General features: G+C 39.0%; 1 protein-coding gene across 1 annotated transcript; it reads left to right on the top strand.

Moving 5' to 3' along the window:
• Positions 1–2,167: 2,167 nt before the first annotated feature.
• LDHB (lactate dehydrogenase B) lies at positions 2,168–23,777 on the top strand. The gene is made up of 8 exons (XM_019452186.2): positions 2,168–2,275; positions 5,349–5,483; positions 13,059–13,176; positions 14,397–14,570; positions 16,227–16,400; positions 20,155–20,272; positions 21,717–21,840; positions 23,413–23,777. The coding sequence occupies exons 2-8, from the start codon at positions 5,355–5,357 to the stop codon at positions 23,578–23,580; spliced, it is 1,005 nt and encodes a 334-aa protein (XP_019307731.1). The 5' UTR covers positions 2,168–2,275; positions 5,349–5,354; the 3' UTR covers positions 23,581–23,777.
• Positions 23,778–24,039: the final 262 nt, after the last annotated feature.

Genomic DNA, 24,039 nt, shown 5'->3' on the forward strand with positions numbered 1-24,039 from the left:
AAGATAAAGGTTAGTTTAACAGAATTGTTTAACCAGATTTCTGGGTCCAAAATCTCTGTTTCTGGTGATAAGAATGTCTCTCTCCTGGCACAGGGAGGGTACCTTTCACGTGGGAGATTTATCTCCTGATTTCTGGAGTAGGGTAAGGGCAAGAGTGGACGGAGGTCAGAGTGACCTTCCACTTTTGCTGTTATCTCACACTTCTTCAGCTTAAGATAGATATTCAGTATGTCAAGGTGCCACATTTTAGGGTAGCATGTCCTGAACCCCATTAAGGGAATATATTGTTTGAATCATTGCATGTATAAAATTGTCTTTCACAATTCACACTTCAATTTTTTTAATGTTTATTTTTAAGAGAGAGAGAGAGAGACAGAGACAGAGTCAGAGCACAAGTAAGAGAGGGGCAGAGAGACAGAGATGGAGACACAGAATCTGAAGCAGGCTCCAGGCTCTGAGCTGTCAGCACAGAGCCAGATCTGAGGCTGGAACCCATGAACCATGAGATCATGACCTGATGCAAAGTCAGACACTTAACTCACTGAGTCACCCAGGCGTCCCTCACACTTCATACTTTAAAAATAAGCTATCTAGCTTTATAATTCTCAAAAATCTTTAAGACTGGTACTACGTGCTGTCCTGGTATCCAGAGTTGCATACTGGTGAACTCACTTTGATCAATCAGATTAAATGATTGTGAGGGTATGAAGATGAGGCTAGAGGAAAGAAATAGAGACCTCTTCTTATTTTTTTCTGTCCCCCTTTCCCTCCACCCAAAGACACACACAGTAATGGAGATGGCAAGAAGGAGAGAAAATAGGGAGCTATTTAGAAGTCTACAGGACATGTAGATTGTTTCAGAAAGTAGGTGAGAAAGAAGTCTTTCTAGGATGATTTTCAAGTCTTGCTTCAAACTTGGATTCAAGGTGAATGGAATACTTTTGAGATTATCCACCAAAGTCTTCTTCTCCTTCATTACACAAGTTTGAATTTGTAACTGGACCAGGAACTGGTTGCTATAATCCTGGAAAGTTGGAGATTTTTCAGTTCATCTAGACAGACCCCTTTCTTAGTGGCCTCTGTCTTTGACTTTTTTATTGTACTTTAACCAATCACATTGTATTCTAATTGAAAGAATTGCCTACTTGTCTCCTTTGAACTGGGAGCATCTCAGGGGGGCGTGGTGTTATATTCATCTTTGTACCTTCAATGCCTGGCACAAAATGAAATGCAAGCAGTAATTGGATTCATGATCATTTACATAAAAACAAACACAAAAAACTTCCCTTCATGTACAGGGTGTTTGCTAAACCTGAAAGCATTTTAAAACACACACACACACACACACACACACACACACACACACACACACACAACTGAAGCTAAATCTTCAGGATGCCTTCAACTGCTTATTCATTCATTCACCAACACTGTATTGTACTAGGCGCTGGGCTGGGTGTTAAAGACACAGAGATGAATAATAACACTCGCCTTTGCAGTTGCTCAGGGACCAACAGAGAAAAAGCATGGTACCCCATTATCTTTCCTTGAGGGCAAAGCTGCCCTTGAGAGGATGTACATTTCCAGAGGAACTTCAGAAGGCAGGCACCAGGCCTTACAGATCTTGTCAGCCAACTAGTAGGAAATGGAAGGATATTTCCTGAATTAAGACTGGGGGCTTGGGGATGGGAGGTAGTCATTGTTGTAGCGAATGAACTTCATCACCAACAAAGCTGAAAATTGAAAATGCAGGCTTTCTTTCTCTCTCTCTTTTCTTTTTTTCAGTTTTATTTTTAAAAAAACATTCGGAAGCACCAATACTATTCCAGGGGAAAGTGCCACCAACATCTTGGCCAAGAACGGCGGTCCTCTAAAGTTTATTTCTATTTGCACTAAATGCATTCAAACGAGAGCATGAGAGTCCAGAGCAGCCAAAGATGGGCAAGTTGTAGGAATAACGGGGCTTCTGTGTTGAAAAGTCCGTAAACTGTGAGGCTGCAAAGAGCAGAGGCCGCCCTTGCCATCGGAAGGTGACCTCCTCACGTGGGGAGGGAGAGAGCGTGAGCACACTGGAGCCCTTGTCCTTGAAGGGGATTGAGCGAGCCGAGGGGAGGGGTAGGCGGCGATCGGGTTTCCAATCACAATAGAGGAAGCTAAGAGGCTGTGGGGCGTGTGGGCCCCGCCTCCTCCTCTCTCCTTGCAGATCCTGGGCCGGAGGAGACGCTTGCCGCTGACGGTGTCTTCTTCGCGCGACCCTTACAGCCGTTTCTCTCTGGTAGGTTTCAGCCCAGGACCCCGAGTCCTCGCTCAGGGACACAGGGTGGGGCGTGCAGGGGAGTCCTTGCGTAGCGACACTAGGGAGAAGGACCAAGAAGGACTGCCGCTTTCTGGGGCCTTTCGCCCTGAGCATCCGGCCTGGGCCTTGCTCAACCCCAGGGCGCGGGGCGGCAGGCCGTGCCCTTCGCTGGGGAACGGGAAGGCAGAGCGAAGGGACTGCCAGAGCCCAGGCCTTGTCCTCACCGCCGCAGAGCTCGCCTCCAGCCTGCGCTGTATCAGGGCAGAGACTTGTTGCATTTGCAGCTTGCCCTTGACCGGTTTATGGCGGCCGCATCACCCCCAGTGCCTGCTGCTGGCCGGAGCCCGGACACGTGCTTGAGGAACTAGGGGCGGGAGAGGGAACCCGACAACAGTGAGGGCTGGCTGATCTCCAGTCTGGGTACTGGAATCCACCAGCACGGTAATGGACAAATGCCCCTGCTTTTGCGGGGACGGGGGTGAAGGATTGGCCCTGCGCTCCAGTTTTCACCCGGCCACAGATCCAGGCCTTCTTGGACATGCGGTCCTGTTCTCTTCTGGCTTCCTTTCTTCATGCTTCGGGTGCTTTGTTTACTTGGCCAGCTTTGGGTGTTGAGAGTAAGGAAGGGCTGGAATTTTCCCTAGAGACCTCCTGGGAGATCTGTGTTTGCCGCCTTCCCTTGTGACCTGCTGCTCTCCGGGGGCCCGCGCGGGGAGGAAGAGGTGGCCTGTGGGCGGCGAGCTACGCAAGCTGCAATTAGGGCCCCGGGAGAGCTGGCGGGGGCGAGCGGGCGGGCTGGGACTTGTCTAGTGGAGGAATTATATGGCAAAACATGGCTTTTTAACCGGCTAAAATGGAGGGGTGGCCTCCAAAAAGGACCTTTTTACCTGAACCTAAAGCTGTGGTTCATTGGCTCATTTCTAATGATTTATATGCGCCGGGAGGAGGTGGGGGTGGGAAGGATGTCCACCAGCAGAGGCGCTGGACCTGAGGTTAGGATGGAAAGGACGAAGAGTCAGCGACTGTTACCCTTTACCATTCTGTTTTTTATTGTTATTTAAAAATTTTTAATGTTTATTTATTTTTGAGAGAGAGAGAGCATGAGCAGGGGAGGAGCAGAGAGAGAGAGAGACAGAATCTGAAGCAGGCTCCAGGCTCCAGAGCCCCACGTGGGGCTGAACCCACAAGCCCACGAGATCATGGCGTGAGCTGAAGTCCCAGGCTTAACCGACTGAGCCACCCAGGCACCCCAACCCTGTTTATCATTCTTTTTCCTTGCAGCCAACACTCTGATCTTGGCACAGACCTGCATATATAATAGAGAACATTTTCTTCTAATTTCTTATAGCTCCTATTAAGGAAAAAATTTTAAAGCACTTTTCTCCAGCAAGATCTGAAAGAAAATATGTACTGGCTTCAGTCTCTAAACTGTAGTTTCTGAAGTTTACAAAATTAATTTAGAAGGTTTGTCTGAACAACTAATCTGTATATAGCAACCGTTTCTGGTTTTTTCCTTTCCACCCTTACTGGATTCTATATATAAGGATCTTAAACCAGCTAGATGTAATGGAGAAAACATGAGTATTTTGTGTCTGTGTTCAACAATAAAAGATGTGGTATTCATCAGATTCTGCTCAAAATGCAGGACGTGTGTGGATTTCTTTGTAAGACCATCCATTTGTGGAGACAATTGCACTAGGTTGACTATTTTTTCTTTAGCACCGGTGAGAAAACTGCAGATGTACTCTGCAAAATAATCACTAAATGTAGTTCCTACAGATGGGGTGCAATATTTTGGGCAGGAAAAATAGCTATAGAACAAAATAGTTGTCACATAGTTGTCTTCCAAATTCAAGTACTTTATACCAACTTAGAGCCTTACCAACTCAATTACTTAACATATCAGTTACTAAATGAGGTGTTGTTCCTTAGTCCACTGCAGATGTGAAACAAAAAAGGAGACTGGAAAGCAGGGCACGGTTTGAAATAGTTAAATAGGTACAGTGGACCTGACAATCTAGCATAAAAAGTAAAGAGAAAACTAAACTAATAATGGGTTACTATTATAAGTGATTGTTGCACTGAAGAAAGGGCTTTGTTGAGACCTGTACTGTCTCTCTTTAAGAAGTCAGGGCAGAATATTTTGTGTCCTAAGTTGCTACAGAATTGGCAAATAATTACTGAAGTTTATTTCAGTAACTTTTGACATTTTAGTTATCCAGAAAATGCCCCTGATTATCTGACGTCACAGATAAATTTGGTGTTACCAGATGGAAAGTTTTCCAACAGATTTTCTTTTCTTTTTCTTTCTTTCTTTTTTTTAATGACTGGAACAAAATTATAATTCAAAGGCTGGTATTCTCCTAATGTGACTCCCTGGAAGGAAAATGTATTAAGCGTGTACCTGCCTTCCAGTTAGCTTCCAAGGTGCACTAAGCGGAATTGAGAGTAATATTTCTGAAGATTTTACGTAAACATTCATCACCCTTTTCCTATCACTGTATGGATGTCCAGTACACTGTAACAGGTTTTAAGTGAGACTTAAAGTAGAAGAACCATTCCCTGTCTTCAAAGAGTGATAATAACCATTAGCAGTAGGAATTATATTCATGACTGGCCATTAATTCTTTTAGACCAAGCTTACATATGGGTTAATATGGGACCCTAATTCAGTTTACATAGTTACATATAAATTCTTTATGAGGGGAATGGAAACAAGTAGGCTAATCTAAATGTAAATATTCATGTCTTTCAGCCAATAAATGAACAGCCACAAGACAAAATTGTTGCAACTTGTTAAATACTAGCACAGAATCACAGGCTGAAGAGAAGGACCCAAATTCTTATGGCTTCATGGAAATTTTTGTTTTAATGAAATTCTCTATTAAGCAGACTACATGGTTCTTTAAATAGATTTTGTGTTGGAGAATGTCATTAGGGTAGTTTTCAACCATGCCATAGTTCAGAATTGCAACAGTAACATTTTATGGATTATTCCCATCTGGGTTTCACATGTGGGTGTATGTATAACGTTTTGATTCTTTTCTTGCAGGGCACAATGGCAACTCTTAAGGAAAAACTGATTGCACCAGTGGCAAAAGAAGAGGCAGCCGTCCCAAACAATAAGATAACTGTAGTGGGTGTTGGACAAGTTGGTATGGCATGTGCCATCAGCATTCTGGGAAAGGTACATTTCAAGAACACCGTGCATGATAATTTCAGCTTGTGTATACAGTCTCTTTAGGCACTTCATGGTTTTATTGTATCTTTTAAAAGATTTTTTTTTTCCTGAACAATTTTAAGTAAGTTATAGACCTTGTGACACTTCACCTTTAAATACATGAACATGCATTTACTGAGAATGCTCTCCTTATGTGACCACCATAGAATTACTGTACTCAGGGATGTTAACATTGATACAATACTGTTATCTACTGCATAGTATTTAGAGTTAAAATTCTCCCAACTGTTTTATAGCTTCTTACATCTGTTTTCACCCGAATCCCAAATCATATATTTTATATACTTGACATGTCTCTTCACTCTTCTTTAGTTTGGAACTGTTACTCAGCTTTCTTTGTCTGTCTTATCACTGACAATTTTGTAGAGTGCAGGTCAGTTTTGTAGAATGCCCATCAATTTATGTTGGTCTGATGTTTCCTTGTAATTAGGTTCAGGTTAAATTTTGGGGTTATCACTAGGTGACGTCATCTTCTTCTTGGGGCATCACACACATCAGCACGTGATGATCAGCTAGTCTTATTACTGGTAGTGCCCAAGATGCCCTGGTTTGAAGTGATGAGTACAAGATTTCTCCATTGCAGAGGTCCCTTTACCCTACATAATTAATAAATAATCTGCACAGGACTTGGTGAGGTTATGGAAATAACCTTCTAAGTCCTTCAGAGTACATTTCCTAATAGGACATAAATTCTCACATAATCAATACGGTTATCGGCATCAGGAGATTTAACACTGATGTCATACTGTTAGCACCTTCCACCCCTGCAGACTTTTCCCTATATACCTCCATAGACGTCTGGCTTCCCGTATATATACTCCAGGTAGGTCAGGCCATTGCTTTTTTTAGTCTCCAAGGACTTTTGAGGAAAGCGGTCTTTTCTTATTCACCTCACTGGATTGATTCCTTGAGCTTTCTGAAGGCTGCCTTAAATGTAGGAACCCTGCCCTCCCTAAAAAATGCTGCTTTGCCTTCAGTAGAGTACACTATCCCTTTGTGTTATATCTGAAGGCTGCCCGAACAACCCTAGCCAAGTATGTTTCTGTTGCAAAGTTTAAATTCTCAAGGAACAATTGTATACATTATCAAAGAAAACAACTAAAATATGTAGTACACACCAATGAAGGTTTTCTGCTTTTACACTTTTCTAGCTAGTATTGACTTGGTGCCTGTTATTAGGATGGCTGTTTCCCAAATTTCAGGGAATTGAAGCAATCACAGTTTAGTGCTCACTGTTCATGCCAGTTAAAATGAAAAATATTCCAGCTTACATGTCTTTTAAAACATTTATCGAATATGTACCATATTGAAAGTATTTTCATAGGGGCGCCTGGGTGGCTCAGTCGGTTAAGCGTCTGACTTCAGCTCAGGTCCACGAGTTCTAGCCCCGCGTCGGGCTCTGGGCTGGTGGCTCGGAGCCTGGAGCCTGCTTCCGATTCTGTGTCTCCCTCTCTCTCTGCCCCTCCCCCGTTCATGTTCTGTCTCTCTCTGTCTCAAAAATAAATAAAACGTTAAAAAAATTAAAAAAAGTATTTTCATAAAACCCCTCATTTTAAACAACAGCCTCAGAATGGGAAGTGTTCATATCCTGTTTTCAGATGAGGTGGCTGAGGTATAAAGAGATCAAGCAGCCTGCCAGCTGTCACAGAGCCGAAGGGTAGAGGTGTGTTTGTGTTTTGTTTTTTAATTTAAGTAAACTCTACCCTCAACGTGGGGCTCGAACCCTCGACACGGAGATCAGAGTCACATGGTGCACCGCCTGAGAGAACACAAGTTGCCCCAGTAGAGATGTATTTTGAACGCGGACTCTGGACTCTTGACCATAGCGCCTCCAGTTTCTTTTTATTCTGTGCTAGTATGTAGGCAGTTAAGAACATAAAGGTGTTAGTAAAATACGAGCTAAAGATTTTTCTTTCCTCCTGCTGATCGCAAAATTTGGACCTTTTGGGAAACAGCATCTGAGCCGTCATTCCATGAAAAGTACCTCTGGTTTTCATTGCAAACTTAAAATCCCCTTCAGTCAATAGCTTGTGACTGTTTGCAGTTATATAACACTTTGGCCCAGTTCTAGTGCTTGGGAGAACAGCCCCAGCTGCTAACACAGTAGGAGTCTTCTAATTTCAATGCTACGAAGGAGTGGCTGCCTTTATTCAGAGACCATTTTTACTAATTAAAAATGTTTAAATCTTATTTTAGTGTGTGAGGATTAAAGTGCTTCAAAATTAGGATTCATAGTTGGTAAGGATTACAAGTGCCACTAATTTAATAGATGAAAAGAACGGTGCCTACTCTGTCAGGGGTTCATATATGACTTCATTTACTCCTCAAAAGCTGGTGGGGCATTGCCATCTCTGTATTACAGTTGGAAAGAAACAAACTAGAAAGGTAAGCCACTTGGTTAAGATCACACAGAGATAGTAAGTTCCTGATCCGGTTTTGAGTCCATCACTGGACTGGTGTGCTTTACAGAGAATACGCATTGCTTTCTCCCCAGGAAGTGAGCCAAGCTGTGGCATCAGAGATAGAGAGGTGAGGAGGCCCACACCTTTGCTAGGCCTGAGAAGGCAACTGAGGCTCCCTAGTACAGTGTCCCATTACCACCAAAAACTCAAGTTATTTTTTGCTTCTTTTGCTCACTTTCCCCATCTTCATTGCCTTTATATTGAATGTAGTAAGCTTTGATAAAAATTGTAGCTCCTGTACTTGAACTTACCAGTAGTTTCACAGGACACAGGATACAGTTCTCAAAATCTGAGACTTCACAGAGCAATTTGGTGGAGAGCACACACACCTCCAGGGGGTACCATTCACACAGTGTTAGCAACACTTTTCCCATCTCTGAGTTTATCATTTACCATCTGTCATCTTTCTCCAAAATACCATGCTCATTTCTAAAATCCTTTTCCAGGGGCGCCTGGGTGGCTCAGTCGGTTAAGCGGCCGACTTCGGCTCAGGTCATGATCTCGCGGTCCATGAGTTCGAGCCCCGCATCGGGCTCTGTGCTGACAGCTCAGGGCCTGGAGCCTGTTTTGGATTCTGTGTCTCCCTCTCTCTGACCCTCCCCCATTCATGCTCTGTCTCTCTCTGTCTCAAAAATAAATAAACGTTAAAAAAAAAAAAAAAATTTAAAACCCTTTTCCAGGAGTGCCTGGGTGGCTCAGTTGGTTAGATGTCTGACTTCTGCATAGGTCATGATCTCATAGTTTGTGAGTTTGAGCCCCACAATGGGCTCTATCTATGCTGGCAGCTCAGAGCCTAGAGCCTGCTTTGGATCCTGTGTCTCCCTCTCTCTCTGCCCTTTCCCCACTCTCTCTCTCTCAAAAATAAATGAACATTAAAAAAGAGAGAGAGAGAAAAAAAAAACCTTTTCCTTCCATTTTCTGTCAGCTCGAATGTTCTACCCTAGACCATCAATGTTGACTTCTTCCTTTTTGATATGCCTTTGTAGGCAGGCAGTCTCTGACTATCCAATATCAAGTTAACTTCCTTCCCAGAAACTTTATTTTATTCATTTATTTTTAAATAATGATTCTAATTCATCAACTACAGTAAATTTTTTTAACATTTGTTTATTTTTGAGAGACAGAGCGTGCATGGGGGATGGACAGAGAAAAAGGGAGACACAGAATCCGAAGCAGGCTCTAGGCTCTGAGCTGTCAGCACAGAGCCTGGCGTGGGGCTCGAACCCACAAGCTGTGAGATCGTGACGTGAGCTGAAGTTGGACACTTAACTGACTGAGCCACCCAGGTGCCCCCCCTTCGCAGAAACTTTAACATCACCCTTCCTTATGGTCTTTTTTAAATGTTTTTATTTGTTTTATTTATTTTGAGAGAGAGAGAGAGAAACATGAGAGCGCCTGCAAGCTTGAATGGGGGAGGGGCAGAGAGAATTCAGAGCAGGCTTCCCACCATCGTGGAGTGAGGCTGGATCTCACTGTGAGATCATGACCTGAGCTGAAAGAGCCACCCAAGCATCCCTGCCTTATGGTCTTTATAGAACTTCACCCTCTGTTAGAAATCATCTCAAATTATTTGCTTAGTTCCTGTTCCCTTTCTGAGATATTCCATGAGAGAAGCGACTTTGCTGAATTTGTTCATTACTGTGTTCCTGATTAGTAGAATAATGTCTGGCACATTTAGTAATAAGTATGTATTACACAAAAATAAATGTTTCTGCTATTCCTAGTAATCACTTACATTTTGTCAAGTTTCGATCGTAGCTTTTCCTTTTCCATGGCTTCTATTGCCAAATAGAACTCCTGCCCTACTGCCAATCACAGGCTCTCCATGTTAGGTGCCAAGGGGAGGCTGTGAATATTAACTGCATCATGTTGTCAGGGTCTTGCAGAACTTTCATTCCACGCAAGGTTGTCATAAACCCTTAGCCTCGGTGTTCAGCTGCCGTGGAGTATCTATCCTCACTTACAGTCAGCTAGCTGTGTTCTGGTGGTACAGCTACGGCCTGAGAAGTCTCCTAGGAGCAATGCAATTACAGGCCTGTTGTGAAGTAGTTTTAAGAGAACAGGACTTGACTTAAAAGTAGGACATCATTAAAATTTGGTACTTGTATAAGAATAGACCAATGAATAACATAGACTGAAAGCCCAGAAAAAGGCCCAAGCAGTATTTACTAATATAAGTGGCATTCCACGAATTGCTGAATAAATGGTGCTTGTCCATTTAGTTCATTATTTGGAAAAAGTTATACCTTTTCCTCCCACAAAATTTCATGCAGATTAAGCACTTGAATGTAAAAATGCAACCATCAAATACCAAGGCATTGGTGGCAAGTAATTTATTGGCTAAGAAGGTCAAGAGGCAAATATGGCCACCTCTGGTCCACACAGGACTTTAGATTAAAAGGTATTTTTGTTGTATGTTAAACAAAGGGTCAGATTCATCAGTGATGTTCTTGCCTTCTACCTGACCTGTTCCTTGATAAGATTACTGCTTTCGCAATTAAGCCTTGCTATTTCAAACTATTTTAAATATGTTAACAGCTTAAGTGAATTCATAGGCTTTATATTACACGTTATTCCCTGCTTTTTGAAAGCTCCTGTTCCGCCATTTTGCTTTTACTGAAAGACCTCCATTAGTAGCTGTTTTCGCTAACCAAACGAAATCCCAAGAGGGAAACTGTTTTACCTCAAAAAGGTAAAAAAGCAAAAAGCAGTCAGAGTTTATTTTGTTACAGAGGCAGCACACATCCCAAGCAGTGAGTGGCCCCACCAAACTCCTTCTCTGGGAACCACGCCCACTCAGCATCTCAGCCTCAAGCTGCTCAGCTTTGAACTGAGCATCTATGCTTTACCTCAATTGAATTCTGTGCATCTGAGCAAAATGTGTCCTGAGGTATCATAAAAGCTTAAGAGAGGCTATTTTGGGATTTGAGAATTCTCAAAATTTTCCCATATAAGTTAATGGTAATCGCTTCTGTTTTATGCCGTTTCTGCTTACAAAAGTGTTGATAGGAACATTCTACTTTATGATAGCGGGGGAAACCTGTGTATGAACACAGAAGGAGATTTATTTCAGTCCAACAAGTGTCGGTACTTAGTCACATATCTTCTGTTTTGCCTGCCCCCACACTCGGAGGATATTCAGTTGTGCAGATGCAGCTAAATTCAGTGCTACGATTATTTTTTTCAAGTGTTGCATCTCTTCCTTCCTTGCCAGCTGAGGATGAGCTTCTCAGCCAATTCTCTACACCCACTGGCTGAAACAAAAGACAGGATCTGAGATCCTGTGACATCCTTTTCCACTTAAGCCTGAAATTGTTTTGCCATGCTGACTTTAGCAGCACACATGTGGTGTTACTAAAATAAAAGTGATATTCTGAGTGCTTAGTACCTTGACAGAATATTATGGCTATTATTAATTTATAATGTATTAATTTAAGGTTTAAAAAACACAAATGAGGGTTTGTGGGATCTTGTCAGAGGCTGCAGAGGAACAAAACCATTTAAAAAGTATCAAAACCTATTTTTAAATAAAACTTGCTACCAATCAATGCCAGTATTTGATAGATGTGGAAATGAGAATATAGTTACTCAGTAATCCCCAATTCACAAAATGGTTACTTCATAAATTTGCAAGTCAATCTGTTGCTTGGAATTAACACATTGGGAGGTTCAATCTCAGAAACCCTCACAAGCAAGCCTATTATAATTCATTTCTTGAGGCTAGCAAGCCACTGGGATTCTAGAGACTGCACGGTGCTCATTTGTTGGCTCCTACAGGGAGCAGGACCTGCTTTGACTGGTAAACTAAAGGAGGTCAAGTTTTCTTACTGGTTTCTCCCTCTGCTGGCCAGCCCTCCAGACTCCCTGAGTTCCACCCTGGACTACTCTACCTTTCCCTTCAAAGTGCTTTCTGAACCCAATTACCTACCCTTTTCACTATCAACACCCCTCTCCTGTATATCTGATGACACTATCCTTAGAAGCAGTATCTGCATTTTTAAGTGGGCTTCAGTCTTGATATATCATATTAAGCTGATTCTTTTGCTAACAGCCCTGAAGACAGTAAAGGCAAGGACTCTAGTTAATTTTGGTGGGAGGGATAACTACTTTTTCCAAAGGTTTCACAAATTTGAAAGCTGAAAGGTTGTTTGGATACATCTAGACTGACAACCTCCCCCCTCCTTACTTTTCCAAGAAGAGATCAAGTTCTTATTAAAGTAAATATCATACATGATTGATAAAAGGATAACCCAAGGCTTTGTTTTCTCCCATTCTTCATGTAAAGATATAGAGAACATGTAAACATAAAACATGTTACATATAAAACATTTTATGGAATATAAAATTATGATACTGGATCAAGATTAGATAGTATATTTGTTGACTTAGACTTTTATTTTGAATGAGTAGCAGAGGATGACAATTGGAATAGAAAACAAGAGAGCTTAGAGAGTGGGGAAGTTTGGGTTGACCACAGGAGAATCTGCTCCTCCTGGACCCTCCCATCCATAGGATGCCTCTTCCTTTCCCCATCATGACAGGTCGGTTCAAGACAACCTGGGGAGTTCAGGCTCCAACCAGGGCTTCAAATTCTACTCTATGCTCAAATTATTGGTGGTTTGAACCAAATTTTTCCTCTGAAAAACCCTCCAAACTGGAGGTGACTTTAGGGATGGACACTGCCCAGGGTTGTTTCTGGGTCTGGGTGAATCTTCACCACCCCTCATTAATGGGAAGTCTTGTATATCCTAAGACCACTGTTTAACTGTTGGTTTCATGAGGAATCTTTGTCTACATATTCTTAAAGTGATTTGTATCATGGTAATTGAATCCTAGTTGAGTACTAGAAGGTAAAATTTAGAAAAAATCAATGTTTTAAATCTTAATAATCATAATTCAAGACTTTCTCATGCAGTTTAAAGAGCACACCTAACTCCATGGTAGAATTCTCAGGGTTTTTAGACACTTGGTACTTAGCCATTTAAAGGGTCCCTGTTGCGCTTCAGCTGAGGTGCCCTCAAATGGCTTAGGGTTATAACGCCTGTTCTTGTGTTTCTAGTCTCTGGCTGATGAACTTGCCCTTGTGGATGTTTTGGAAGATAAACTCAAAGGAGAAATGATGGATCTGCAACATGGGAGCTTATTTCTTCAGACACCTAAAATTGTGGCAGATAAAGGTAGTTGCATTTTATGACCAAAGTGATCTAATAATAGATGCCCTTACTCTAATATAAAATTACTCTTCTATCCTGGTGAATCTAGCGTTGGTGGTTTTTCTTTCCTTCTCAGTTCAATTCATCCTCAAGGACAAATGCAAGTATTACCTCTATGAATTCTTCCCACATGATTTCCACACATCTGATGCATAACATTTTAGGAAATTGTATCATAATGCTTGTTTATGTGTATCTGAGAACAAGAATGTTTTAAACCCCCAAAAATATGTGCACAGAGTAATTGGAGTGCTTTGAAGAAGCAAAATAAAATTCATATTCTGTCCCTGTTCTGGGTTAACACATGTATGCAGTGATATTGCCACCATAGCAGTATCTAAAGACAGAAATGTGGGCCTCAAAATAATTTCTATTACTAATAGCTGCTCTTCATCGAATTACTAGTATCTGGGTACTGTGAATTTTTTGAATATCACATTTTACCTCATTTTCCCAACCAGCCTATGAGAGATAGATCTTATTATCTTCTTGTTATAAGAGGAAACTGATAAAAATATTAATAATCATCAAAAGTCACATAGCAATACAGTTTATGATGTGACTCAACCATAGCTATTGAATCTAATGATCACAATCAGGTCAAAATGTCTACATTTTGGGAAGTGTGGCACACTTCCTTGAGGAAGAAAATATTCTCCAGAGAAACACAGCTGCTAAAAGGGAATAGGCTTCCTCAAAATATTGCGTATTAGAAATTAGTTTCCAGCCAACGACAAATTAGTTTCTCTGCCTTCCTTCCCCTTCATAGATTGGATTAACATTACAAACCTAGAAGTGTCCTTAAGTCCCTTTTTTTGTTGGAGGGCTGCCTGTTGAACTTTGGACTCACTGTTCTGTTTTATCAAATTACTAGCAATCTAATATTCTCTAAAGTCAACAGCATTTTGAATTTGTTAGCCAGAAACATAATTTAAGGCCTTCTTTATTTCCCCGGTCCGTTCTCCGAGCCAGTTGGATTGCTTCTACATAGCTCAAAGAGGAAGAAGTCATTTCTCTTGAGCATCGGACTTCAAATCCTTATAATGTTGAATTCTTGCATACGTAATTCTTATATAAGTTCTAGAAGCTTCTGTATGTTCAGTTTCTAGAGTATCTCATATATGATGTATTTTGATGCAGAGTTGTATTTAAAGTACCTTCTCTTTTTCCCCCTCTTCTTCAAGATTACTCTGTGACTGCCAATTCTAAGATTGTGGTGGTAACCGCAGGAGTCCGCCAGCAGGAGGGGGAGAGCCGGCTCAACCTGGTGCAGAGGAATGTTAACGTCTTCAAATTCATTATTCCTCAGATAGTCAAGTACAGTCCTGATTGTATCATAATTGTGGTCTCCAATCCAGGTATTTTATTACAGTGATGTCTTCAGGTTCATTCCTGTTAAGTTAAATGTCTTGGGGTTTTGTTTTATTTTGTTTTTTGGCTTAAAAAAATATGTTCTAGTATTTGACTAGCAGAATCAATTCTTGAAGTAATACTTGTGTCTTCTTTTATTGACCACAAAAGACTAGTGTTTTCAAAACAAATGGCAGAGTCCGAGGCCAAATGTTTAAAACTGTGAGAAGAGTTCTGTATAAAACAGTTGCATCTGTTTCTTTCATCAGAGTTTGTTGCAGAGTCTAGAAGCTTTTTAAATTTTCTAGGAAGATTATCCTGGGATTTGTAATGAAACATTGAAAGGTGGCTTCTATTTGTAAGAAACATTTTAGCATATTTGACCTTCTGCTGGCCAAAAAGTGTGTTCTAGTGGCAATGAATTTGAGAGTAGCTTAAAAGCCATTAGTCAGTCTAATTTTAAAGATAGAAATAGACTATCTTAATGGACAAATACATGCTAATGCCAAATGTTACTTGCTTTTTTCATTAAATCAACATTTGCAAAATAAACATTAAAACTTCTGGTTAGAGAGAACTAAAACTTCTGGTTAGAAAGAATTGCATTATTTCATCTCAATAGTCAGAAGCCACTCTCTGTTTCACACTTGTGTCTGTAATTTGCCACCAAACATACTGTTTATTGGTGAGCATAGTAGATACATTGATAAAATGATAAAACCAATGGTTTCTGACACTTCACGTTGAAAAAGATTGTGAATAAGAATCAGGGGAATCCTTATGGCTTAGGGAATATTGAGAGTTGGGAATCAGCAAGGATAGAGATTCTATTAGTATTATTATCGGCAATCCTGGATGGGTGTTACTAAATAGTTCACTCTTATGTATGAAACTTGTTGCAAGTACATAGTGGCACATAGGCTTGGAACAGGAGTAGCAGATAGCTGGCACTCAGGAAGTTGCTGTATCCTGTGCCTAACGCAGACATTATTAACTGGTTATACAACTTTCCAGGTATAGCTTCAAAGTCTTAACTCTCCAGAGAGTTACTCCCACCCAATCAAAGTTGCCAAGGAAGAGTTTATAATATCCCATCCAAAATGACCTTAAAATATCATAACCAAGGTCTATATATGTGTGGAGGTGGAGATTGCAAGATTGACCTCTTGCCTTCCTTGTGTGCACATTTTATCCTTTTGACAGCTTAGCCTGTAAGTGCTGTGATCCTGTCTAGACCAGCAAGTTTTACTCTACGAAGTGTCAGGGCTGTGCCACATCAGGATAGAAGTTCTATCCTAGACATCCTTTCATTAAATACTACAAAATGTAAATCCCTTGTATTATCACAATTGCTTACTGATTAGTATTTTGTGCCCAGGAAAATGTGTAGTAGTGTGTCTTAGTAATTTAGTAACCCATGGTTTTTGGGTTACGATGACATTTATTACTGTCATGGAACATTACAATCGGAAGAAATTTATGGGACGATCTGGTTCTCTCTTACCTCCATTATCCCCCAACTCTATAAAGTCAGTATTCACATCTTTCTGGCCACATCTCAGTTGAAGGCTGGAAAAGTTGGGGAGGAGGAAGTTCCTCCCCATAATTGATGTAGCAGTTGAAATCAGTTTTGATTTAGTCACGTATTTTTTTAAACCTTTCAGTGGATATTCTTACATACGTTACCTGGAAACTAAGTGGACTGCCCAAACACCGTGTGATTGGAAGTGGGTGTAATCTGGATTCTGCTAGATTTCGTTATCTTATGGCTGAAAAACTTGGCATTCATCCCAGCAGCTGCCATGGATGGATTTTGGGAGAACATGGCGACTCAAGTGGTAAAGAAAAAATCCATAATATTCTTATGTGTACTTATGGTATTATTCTTGCCATTCTGAATTTTCACATACTTCGTGTTACAAATAAGTAATTTGTGGGAGAATATTTTGATAGTGACTAGGTAAATATGTATACATTCCTCATCAGTTTTTTGCCTGCTAAGTTTAATATTCATTGATAATTCTTTATTAAATAAATTGTTACTATAATTGTCAGACACAATATTCAATCATTCCTTCTCTATTTATTATGTTCTACTGTAAAAGAGAGCTTTATCTTCCCCAGTTATGTATTCATTTACTTATATAAATGTGAACTCACATTTTTATTTTATTCCACAAATGTTCTCTTGCTGTCATCGTAATGCAGAAATTGTCCCAGATTAGGCAAGTAACAGGCTCTTCAAACTGGCTCCTGTGTCTTTTTGACATATCCCAGCATTTTTTGAGCACTTCTTTGTGTCTGGGACAGTAAAGTGCATCATGTCGGTGTTATACTTATTGGTGCTATACCTCCCTGTTCCCTGCACGTGCCGTGTTTCCTTCGAAGAGGAATGGTGTTTAGAAACCAAGATCTCCTAGGTTTGCTCATGATCCTGGTATGTCTCTGCTTCTAGGTCCTTTCAACGGACAGAGGTATTATATCCATTATTTTTATTGAAGGGGGAATAAATGGGTAACAAAAGCTTTTACATAACCAGTGTACTATTCTATAGTGTAAAATAAATCTTGCTTTGAATTAAACCTGATTTGGGGGCACCTGGTTGACTTTGTCGGTAGAGCATCCAACTCTTGATCTTGACCCTGAGGTCGTGATTTCAAGCTCCACAGTAGGCATGGAGCCTACTTGAAAAAAAAGAAATGAAGAAAAAAAATGAAATCTGATTTTTAATAAGTCATTAATAACTCATTTAAGTAGTAAGAGATCATTTGGTAAATATCTCAAATATGTTTTTAGGAATTTAAAAAGAATTGTTGGACATAAATTAATCATTATAAAAAGACCAACATTAAAGTTATATTGCACTCCATTTCTTTTATAATGCTTTGTTTTGAAACAGTTAAAAAAAACGTTTCTTTAAGTTAATATTTCAACTTTCATTTAAGTTAATAATTCTGTTCCACGGGATACAGAAATATTAAATAAATAGGGCTGGTTCAGTTGGAAGAGCATCCAACTCTTGATCTCAGGGTCATGAGACCTGAGTTCAAGCCCTGCATTGAGCTCCACTCTGGGTGTGGTGCCTACCATATATATATATATATATATATATATATATATATATATATACACACACACACACGTATCTATGTATATATGTATATGGCATATACATGTGTGTATATATACCATATACATATGTATATACACATATACGTATGTATATGGTATATATACACATATATACGTATGTATGTATACACACATATATCTAAAATTAAAAAATAGGGGTGCCTGGGTGGCTCAGTTGGTTAAGTGTCCGACTCTTGGTTCAACTCAGGCCATGATCTCACGGTCCGTGAGTTTGAGCCCCACATCAGACTCTGTGCTGACAGTGCAGAGCCTGCTTGGTATTCTCTCTCTCTCTCTCTCTCTCTCTCTCTCTCTCTGCCTCTCTGCCCCTCCTCCCCTGCTCACTTTCTGTCTCTCTCAAAATAAATAAACTTAAAAAAATTTTTAATTAAAAATTTAAAAAAATAGTAAAATAAAATTTAAAAATAAACTTAAAACATTTTTAAATGAGTTGATATTTCTCTTCCAAACAATTTGATGTAAAAACACTTATGAACAATTCTAATTTTATCTTATAACTTTTAAGCCTATTTATTAAACCAAAATACATTGTGTAGGCTAATGGTGTAAAACTGTAATTGTCCACAATACTTTAATACTGATGATCGTCTTTATTTTACTACATTCATATCTGTCCTACATGCAAGGAACTATTTTCTCCCTAAAAGGTTAAGGTATAAATTTTCTTTCGAATTTAGTGAGAGTATAATGTGATTTTAGTTAAGCATTTGCTTTGGTGTAAGAATTTGGACTTGTGACTGTTGTATTCGTGCTTTTTTATATAATCATGCTAATTATTATTCAGGTATCTTGTACCACTTCATTCGAGAGTTCCTTATATCCAAGGATTTGCTTGAATTTACAGCCTATATAAAAAACTCTCTAGTGTACAGTGAAAATTCAATCAATGCTAGTTATTATACTGTGTGGTTATTAGAACCACACATCTAGAAGTGATAGTATGTGTCCTACAGTTTAAGGCTTGCATCATAATGAAGAAGATAAGGCAAAGCAGGAGTAGTGGCTTATTAAAGATCCTTCAGCAGTTAGTGGCATATCCAAAAGTAGAATCATGTCTTCTGACTCCTATCCAGTCTTCTATTCACTCATCACTGTCATTTTTTCCAAAACGCTTTTTTTTTTCTATTTCCACATTTGACCTGTATTGTGTACAACCCTGACGTTGATTATGTAGATTTCATAGTTTCATCAAAAGCCATGAGAGTACCTTAATTTTCCCAAGAATTAGCCTGGGTTCGCAGAAGTGGTGGACTTAAAAGGGAGTCTTGTTTGGGCATGGGTAGCTTTGCCCTTCATAGCTAGTTTTAGCCATACTAGACTTCACCCATGCTTTTGCTCATATTTCCTGAGTTTACAGTGCTCTCCTCCAAAGGTCTCTGAGGAACCATACTTATTTCTCAAGCTCCTCTTCAAATGCTTATTTTTTTTGCAGCCCCCTTTTTTTATGTTTATTTTTGAGCAGGGGAGGGGCAGAGAGAGAGGGGGACAGACATCCGAAGTGGGCTCTACACTGACAGCAGAGAGCCAGATGTGGGGCTCGAACTCATGAACCATGAGATGAGCCAGAGTCGGATGCTCAACCAACAGCCACCCAGGCGTCCCTTTGCAGCCCTTTCTGACACCCTTTACCCTTAAATTAAAGCAGACACTTATGTTTTATTATCCTTTCTCCATACTTCCATGATAGCTCATCCCATTGCTTTACTTTCCTTTACCTGCTTCTCCCAGTAAATTCTGAGCTTGTTGACAGCACAGAACATGTCCTCATTCATTTTTGTACATCTACATCTTTAATATAATATATACTTTTGGCTGGGTAAAGGTAAGGCTGGCACAGGTAAGGGTGTTCTTACGCATCAAGCCCTCCAAAAGATGTAGTCAGTCACTGATAGACCTTTGCTATGCCTCTGGAGGCATTCCTGGAACTATTTGATCCAGTTAGGACCAGAAAAATTCACTGTGGTTACATGGAGTTTCGTTCAAGGGATGGGCTAAAGTTGGGACATGAAGAGATAGAGTATATTTGGACCTTATCATAGGATTTTTTTTAAACTTTGCTCCAGAAGAAAGAGGTTTATTATGTAAGAAAAATAAGTAGGAAGTTAACAATTTCTCAAATCTAAAGTTTAGGGTAGTCCTGAACTGAAACCCATTGTGATTTCACAAACCTAGAGGGAGGCAAGGAGTTTCACATTCTCTGTAAGTAATGACACAATAATTCTGTGTTGCACCAAAATGGTTGAAAGTTAAAATGTCAAATGTGTGGCTGTTTGAAAGCACATGTCTGCCTTTGGGGGAAAGTTTACTGGCCAGTTGTCTTGGGAGCAGTTCCAGGGGGAATTCACTAACTTGCCTCTGAGGTGAAATCTGAGCTAAGAGAAGAAAAGAGGTTTTAAAATAGTGTCAGAAATCTATGAAATGTTTATCCTTTTTCTCCAGTGGCTGTTTGGAGTGGAGTGAATGTGGCAGGCGTTTCTCTGCAGGAACTGAACCCGGAAATGGGAACAGACAATGACAGTGAAAATTGGAAGGAAGTGCACAAGATGGTGGTTGAAAGGTAAGTAGAATGGTGGTTGATTTAAAATGGTTAGTTTCATCTTTATTCAGATAAAATTAAGCTGCCATATAAGTCCCCCTAGGGAAAGCAAATATTTTTCTGGAGAAATTCTGTTATATAGGGAACAGGAGCAAAATGTGGAATTAACAAGTGAGAAGGGAGAAAGGCTTCCCAATTGTCTCTTATCGATAAATAACGTTGACTTAACCTAGAACCTGGACACTGTCTCGTCATTGCCTAAAATGAATGCTTTCTGATTGATTGCTAAAAGTATGAAAGCTGTGCTGTATTTACCTTTCCACACTTAACTAAAGAGGTCTCCCTCTTTTATCTCTCTCTCTCTCTCTTTTTTTTTTTTAACTAACCATCTTCCCTTCTGTGACCTTCATGCTTATAAAATAAGGTGTCATTCTGGAATAGAGTAAAGGATTATGGGCTTGGATTCAAATCACAACACTGGCACTAACTACAGTCTTGCAGAAGCCATTTAACTTTGAAGTTAAATCTCAGTTTTGTCCCCTGTAAAGTCATATGCTAATAGAATTATTATAAAAATTGAGTCACAAGCACATACATAACACTGGTGAGCATTTAATAAATGTTGGCTGTTATTATTTGCAGAGAATTGCTACAAGACTTTCTCAAACATGGAATTGTTTTGCTTAGTTTAAATGTAATGATTTTTTTTTTGGAGGAAAAGATTATTTAAAACTGTGAAAAGATTATTTAAAACTTAGCATTTCAGTTAACGTAATCCCTTTATTTTACAAATGAGAAAACTGGGACTCACCCTGGCAATATAACTTGCACAAGGTCTCCTAGCCAGTGATTGCATTAAATGCCAGTTTCCTAAATTCTAATCTTGGTTACTCCTGCTACACCATGACCAGAGCCGTTGTGGGTTTCAAGGTGTAAATTTTAAGCTCAGAAAATTGCCAAGCAAGGTATTGTCTTCACTGTGCTGTTAGCTTAGTCATAGTATTCTAGGTGACAGTAAGTGGGACCTCAAAATCAAGGTATATTTTGTCCTTTGAATGTAAGGGTCCTTTTATTTTCATTGTTTCCTGATTTCCTTAATAACTTTGGGAATATTTATGTTTATGAATATGAAAACTTGTTGGAAAAAATATTTTTACCACTGTGACTTTGTAAATATTCATGCATACAATAAGCTGTTTAAATTTATCGAAACATTCATATAAGAGCCTTCTAGGTAGTGTTTATAACTTTAAACATTTTTACATGTATGTTAAGTCATTTAACAAACTTGTGAAATAGATACCATTGTTATCTTCATTTTATAGTAGAGGACACTGAGATAAGAAAGGTTTACTGAAGATTGCACAGTTAATAAGAGAAAGAGCAGAAGCCAAATCCAGAGTCCAGTTTCAGTAATTATTAAGTCTGATTTCAATGATCTCTTTATGATTCTTTCTTTCCTTAGTGCCTATGAAGTCATCAAGCTAAAAGGATATACCAACTGGGCTATTGGATTAAGTGTGGCTGATCTCATTGAATCCATGTTGAAAAATCTATCCAGGATTCATCCAGTGTCAACAATGGTGAAGGTAAGAGAAACTGTAATAAATATAATATAATTTTTAGTATTATATTTTATGAATAGATTTATTTAAAGAAGGACAAGATAGTCTCAGTCTGATTTTTTCTGAATCTCAAAAGTTTTATGGAAATTTCTCTTTTTTCCCCTTGTTATTAAATATTAACTGTGAATCTTTTTTGACACATTCTCAAAATGTATAATAGCTCAAGTTGACATATTAATCTATAGATTGCCTTTGCAGTATTTGATACCTTAGCAAATTTAGTTCAGTTTAAAAGCTATGATATACTTCAGTAGAAAATGATTATTTTTCAATAAAATTAAGATTGTATTAAAACATTGTGTGACTTAACTGATTCATTTTCCACAAGTTAGTGGCAGGGGTGAAAACATAAGAGGAAAATGCAGTAGATTAAAAGAAATATGCAAAAGAGAAAGATATAGACGTATTTGGTGGTTAAATGTGGTATCAGGTGTTTGTGGTTTTTTTAAATACTATAGCAAAACTTTAAAGTAAGTATGGCAAAAATTTGATAACTCCATTCAGACTTGGAGTGCATGTTTGGAATTTGTTTATCTCTATTTTGATGTATGTTCAAAAATGTGTTTTTATTTATTTTTTAAATGTTTATTTATTTATTTTGAGAGAGAGAGAGAGAGAGTGTGAGTGGAGGAGGGGCAGAAAGAGGAGACAGAACCCCAAGCAGGCTCCATGCCACCAGCACAGAGCCCAACACAAGTTTCAATCTCACAAACTGTGAGATCATGACCTCGAGCCAAAATCAAGAATCAGATGCTTAACTGACTGAGCCACCCAAGTACCCTGTATATACAAAAATTTTGGAATTAAAAGTTTAAAAAATAGGAGCACCTGGCTGGCTCAGTTGGGAGAGCATGTGACTCTTGATCTTGGGATTGTGAGTTCGAACCCCACGTTGGGTGTAGAGATTAAATAAATAAACTTTTTTTAAAAAGTTTAAAAATATATATAAAAGTAACTTGTTTGATATAATTAAATAATCCAGTTAGTTATATGGTTAAATTAACCCTGTGAATAAATTAATTGCTTTATAGAAACTGATAAAGTGTTTTGGAAATTGTTCTATTTTTTCAGCAACTCTTGGATGTTGCAGAAATCTTGCCTCTGAGTGGCTTCCAATTACTTATTCTTGATCAGCTATCATCTGAAATTCCTGAACTAAATAATTTTTAAAAATTTAGGATTTCATGAAAAGCAGCCCATTAAGAAACACATTACAGTACAATTTAATGTGAAGACATATATGAAATTTTATTAAAGTATATCTAAGCAGAGAGGGATGTGTCAATAAATTTAATAAAGTACTTACTACTTTCTTAGAAATTTCTAGTTTTATCCTTTATTTTGTATATTCTTTGTATAAAATCAAATTCAAAATGTAAGTATTTAGAAAATATAGGCCTGTAAGTGTTGAAAATTAATGGATGAATTTGTGTTTATCTTATTAATTCCTACATTTCTTTCTGTTTAAACATAGGATCTGTGATCATTCTTATCTGTGGTTTCATTTCTTAGTCTGTATTTCTATTGTTCTGGCAGGGAATGTATGGGATTGAGAATGAAGTCTTCCTGAGCCTTCCATGCATCCTGAACGCTAAGGGATTAACCAGTGTTATCAACCAGAAGCTGAAGGATGATGAGGTTGCTCAGCTCAAGAAAAGTGCCGATACTTTGTGGGACATCCAGAAAGACCTAAAAGACCTGTGACTTCTGGCCTCTAAGCTATAGAAATTTAAAATTACAATGTGATTAACCGTGAGCCTTTAGTTTTTCATCCATATACATGGATCACAGTTTGCTTTTATCCTGCTAAATATGTGAATCTGGGCTCACAGAATCAAAGCCCATGCTTGGTTTAGTGCTTGCAATATGAGCCCTTGAACAAATAAAATTATCTTAGTGTGCTTCTGTTTCTGGGATTTTTTCTTTAGTGACTTCTGAAAGATTTCAGTCAGTATTTCAAATAATTCTTCCCCCCTCATAAAATTTCCAAAATTTGATCATCTCACTCCATTTTCTACATTTGTCCCTCCAAACAGCATGCTCTTTGTTACAATATATGACATGATTTTGTTACTGTCATCTTAAGAATATGATTACCCTTTTATTTTTAAAGACATAATTTTTTTCGAGCAACTTTAAGTTTACAACAAAATTGAGAGGAAG

This window comes from Panthera pardus, unplaced genomic scaffold (genome assembly GCF_024362965.1).
Source record: "Panthera pardus isolate Hobbes unplaced genomic scaffold, ASM2436296v1 HiC_scaffold_6, whole genome shotgun sequence".
NCBI lineage: Eukaryota > Metazoa > Chordata > Mammalia > Carnivora > Felidae > Panthera > Panthera pardus.

Bases quoted from the DNA above. Each gene is read 5' to 3' on its own strand.
- LDHB (XM_019452186.2), top strand. From the start codon at position 5,355: ATGGCAACTCTTAAGGAAAAACTGATTGCACCAGTGGCAAAAGAAGAG. The intron at 14,571-16,226 runs GTATTTTATTAC...TAAACCTTTCAG, and splicing joins AATTGTGGTCTCCAATCCAG to TGGATATTCTTACATACGTT. The intron at 16,401-20,154 runs GTAAAGAAAAAA...CTTTTTCTCCAG, and splicing joins AGAACATGGCGACTCAAGTG to TGGCTGTTTGGAGTGGAGTG.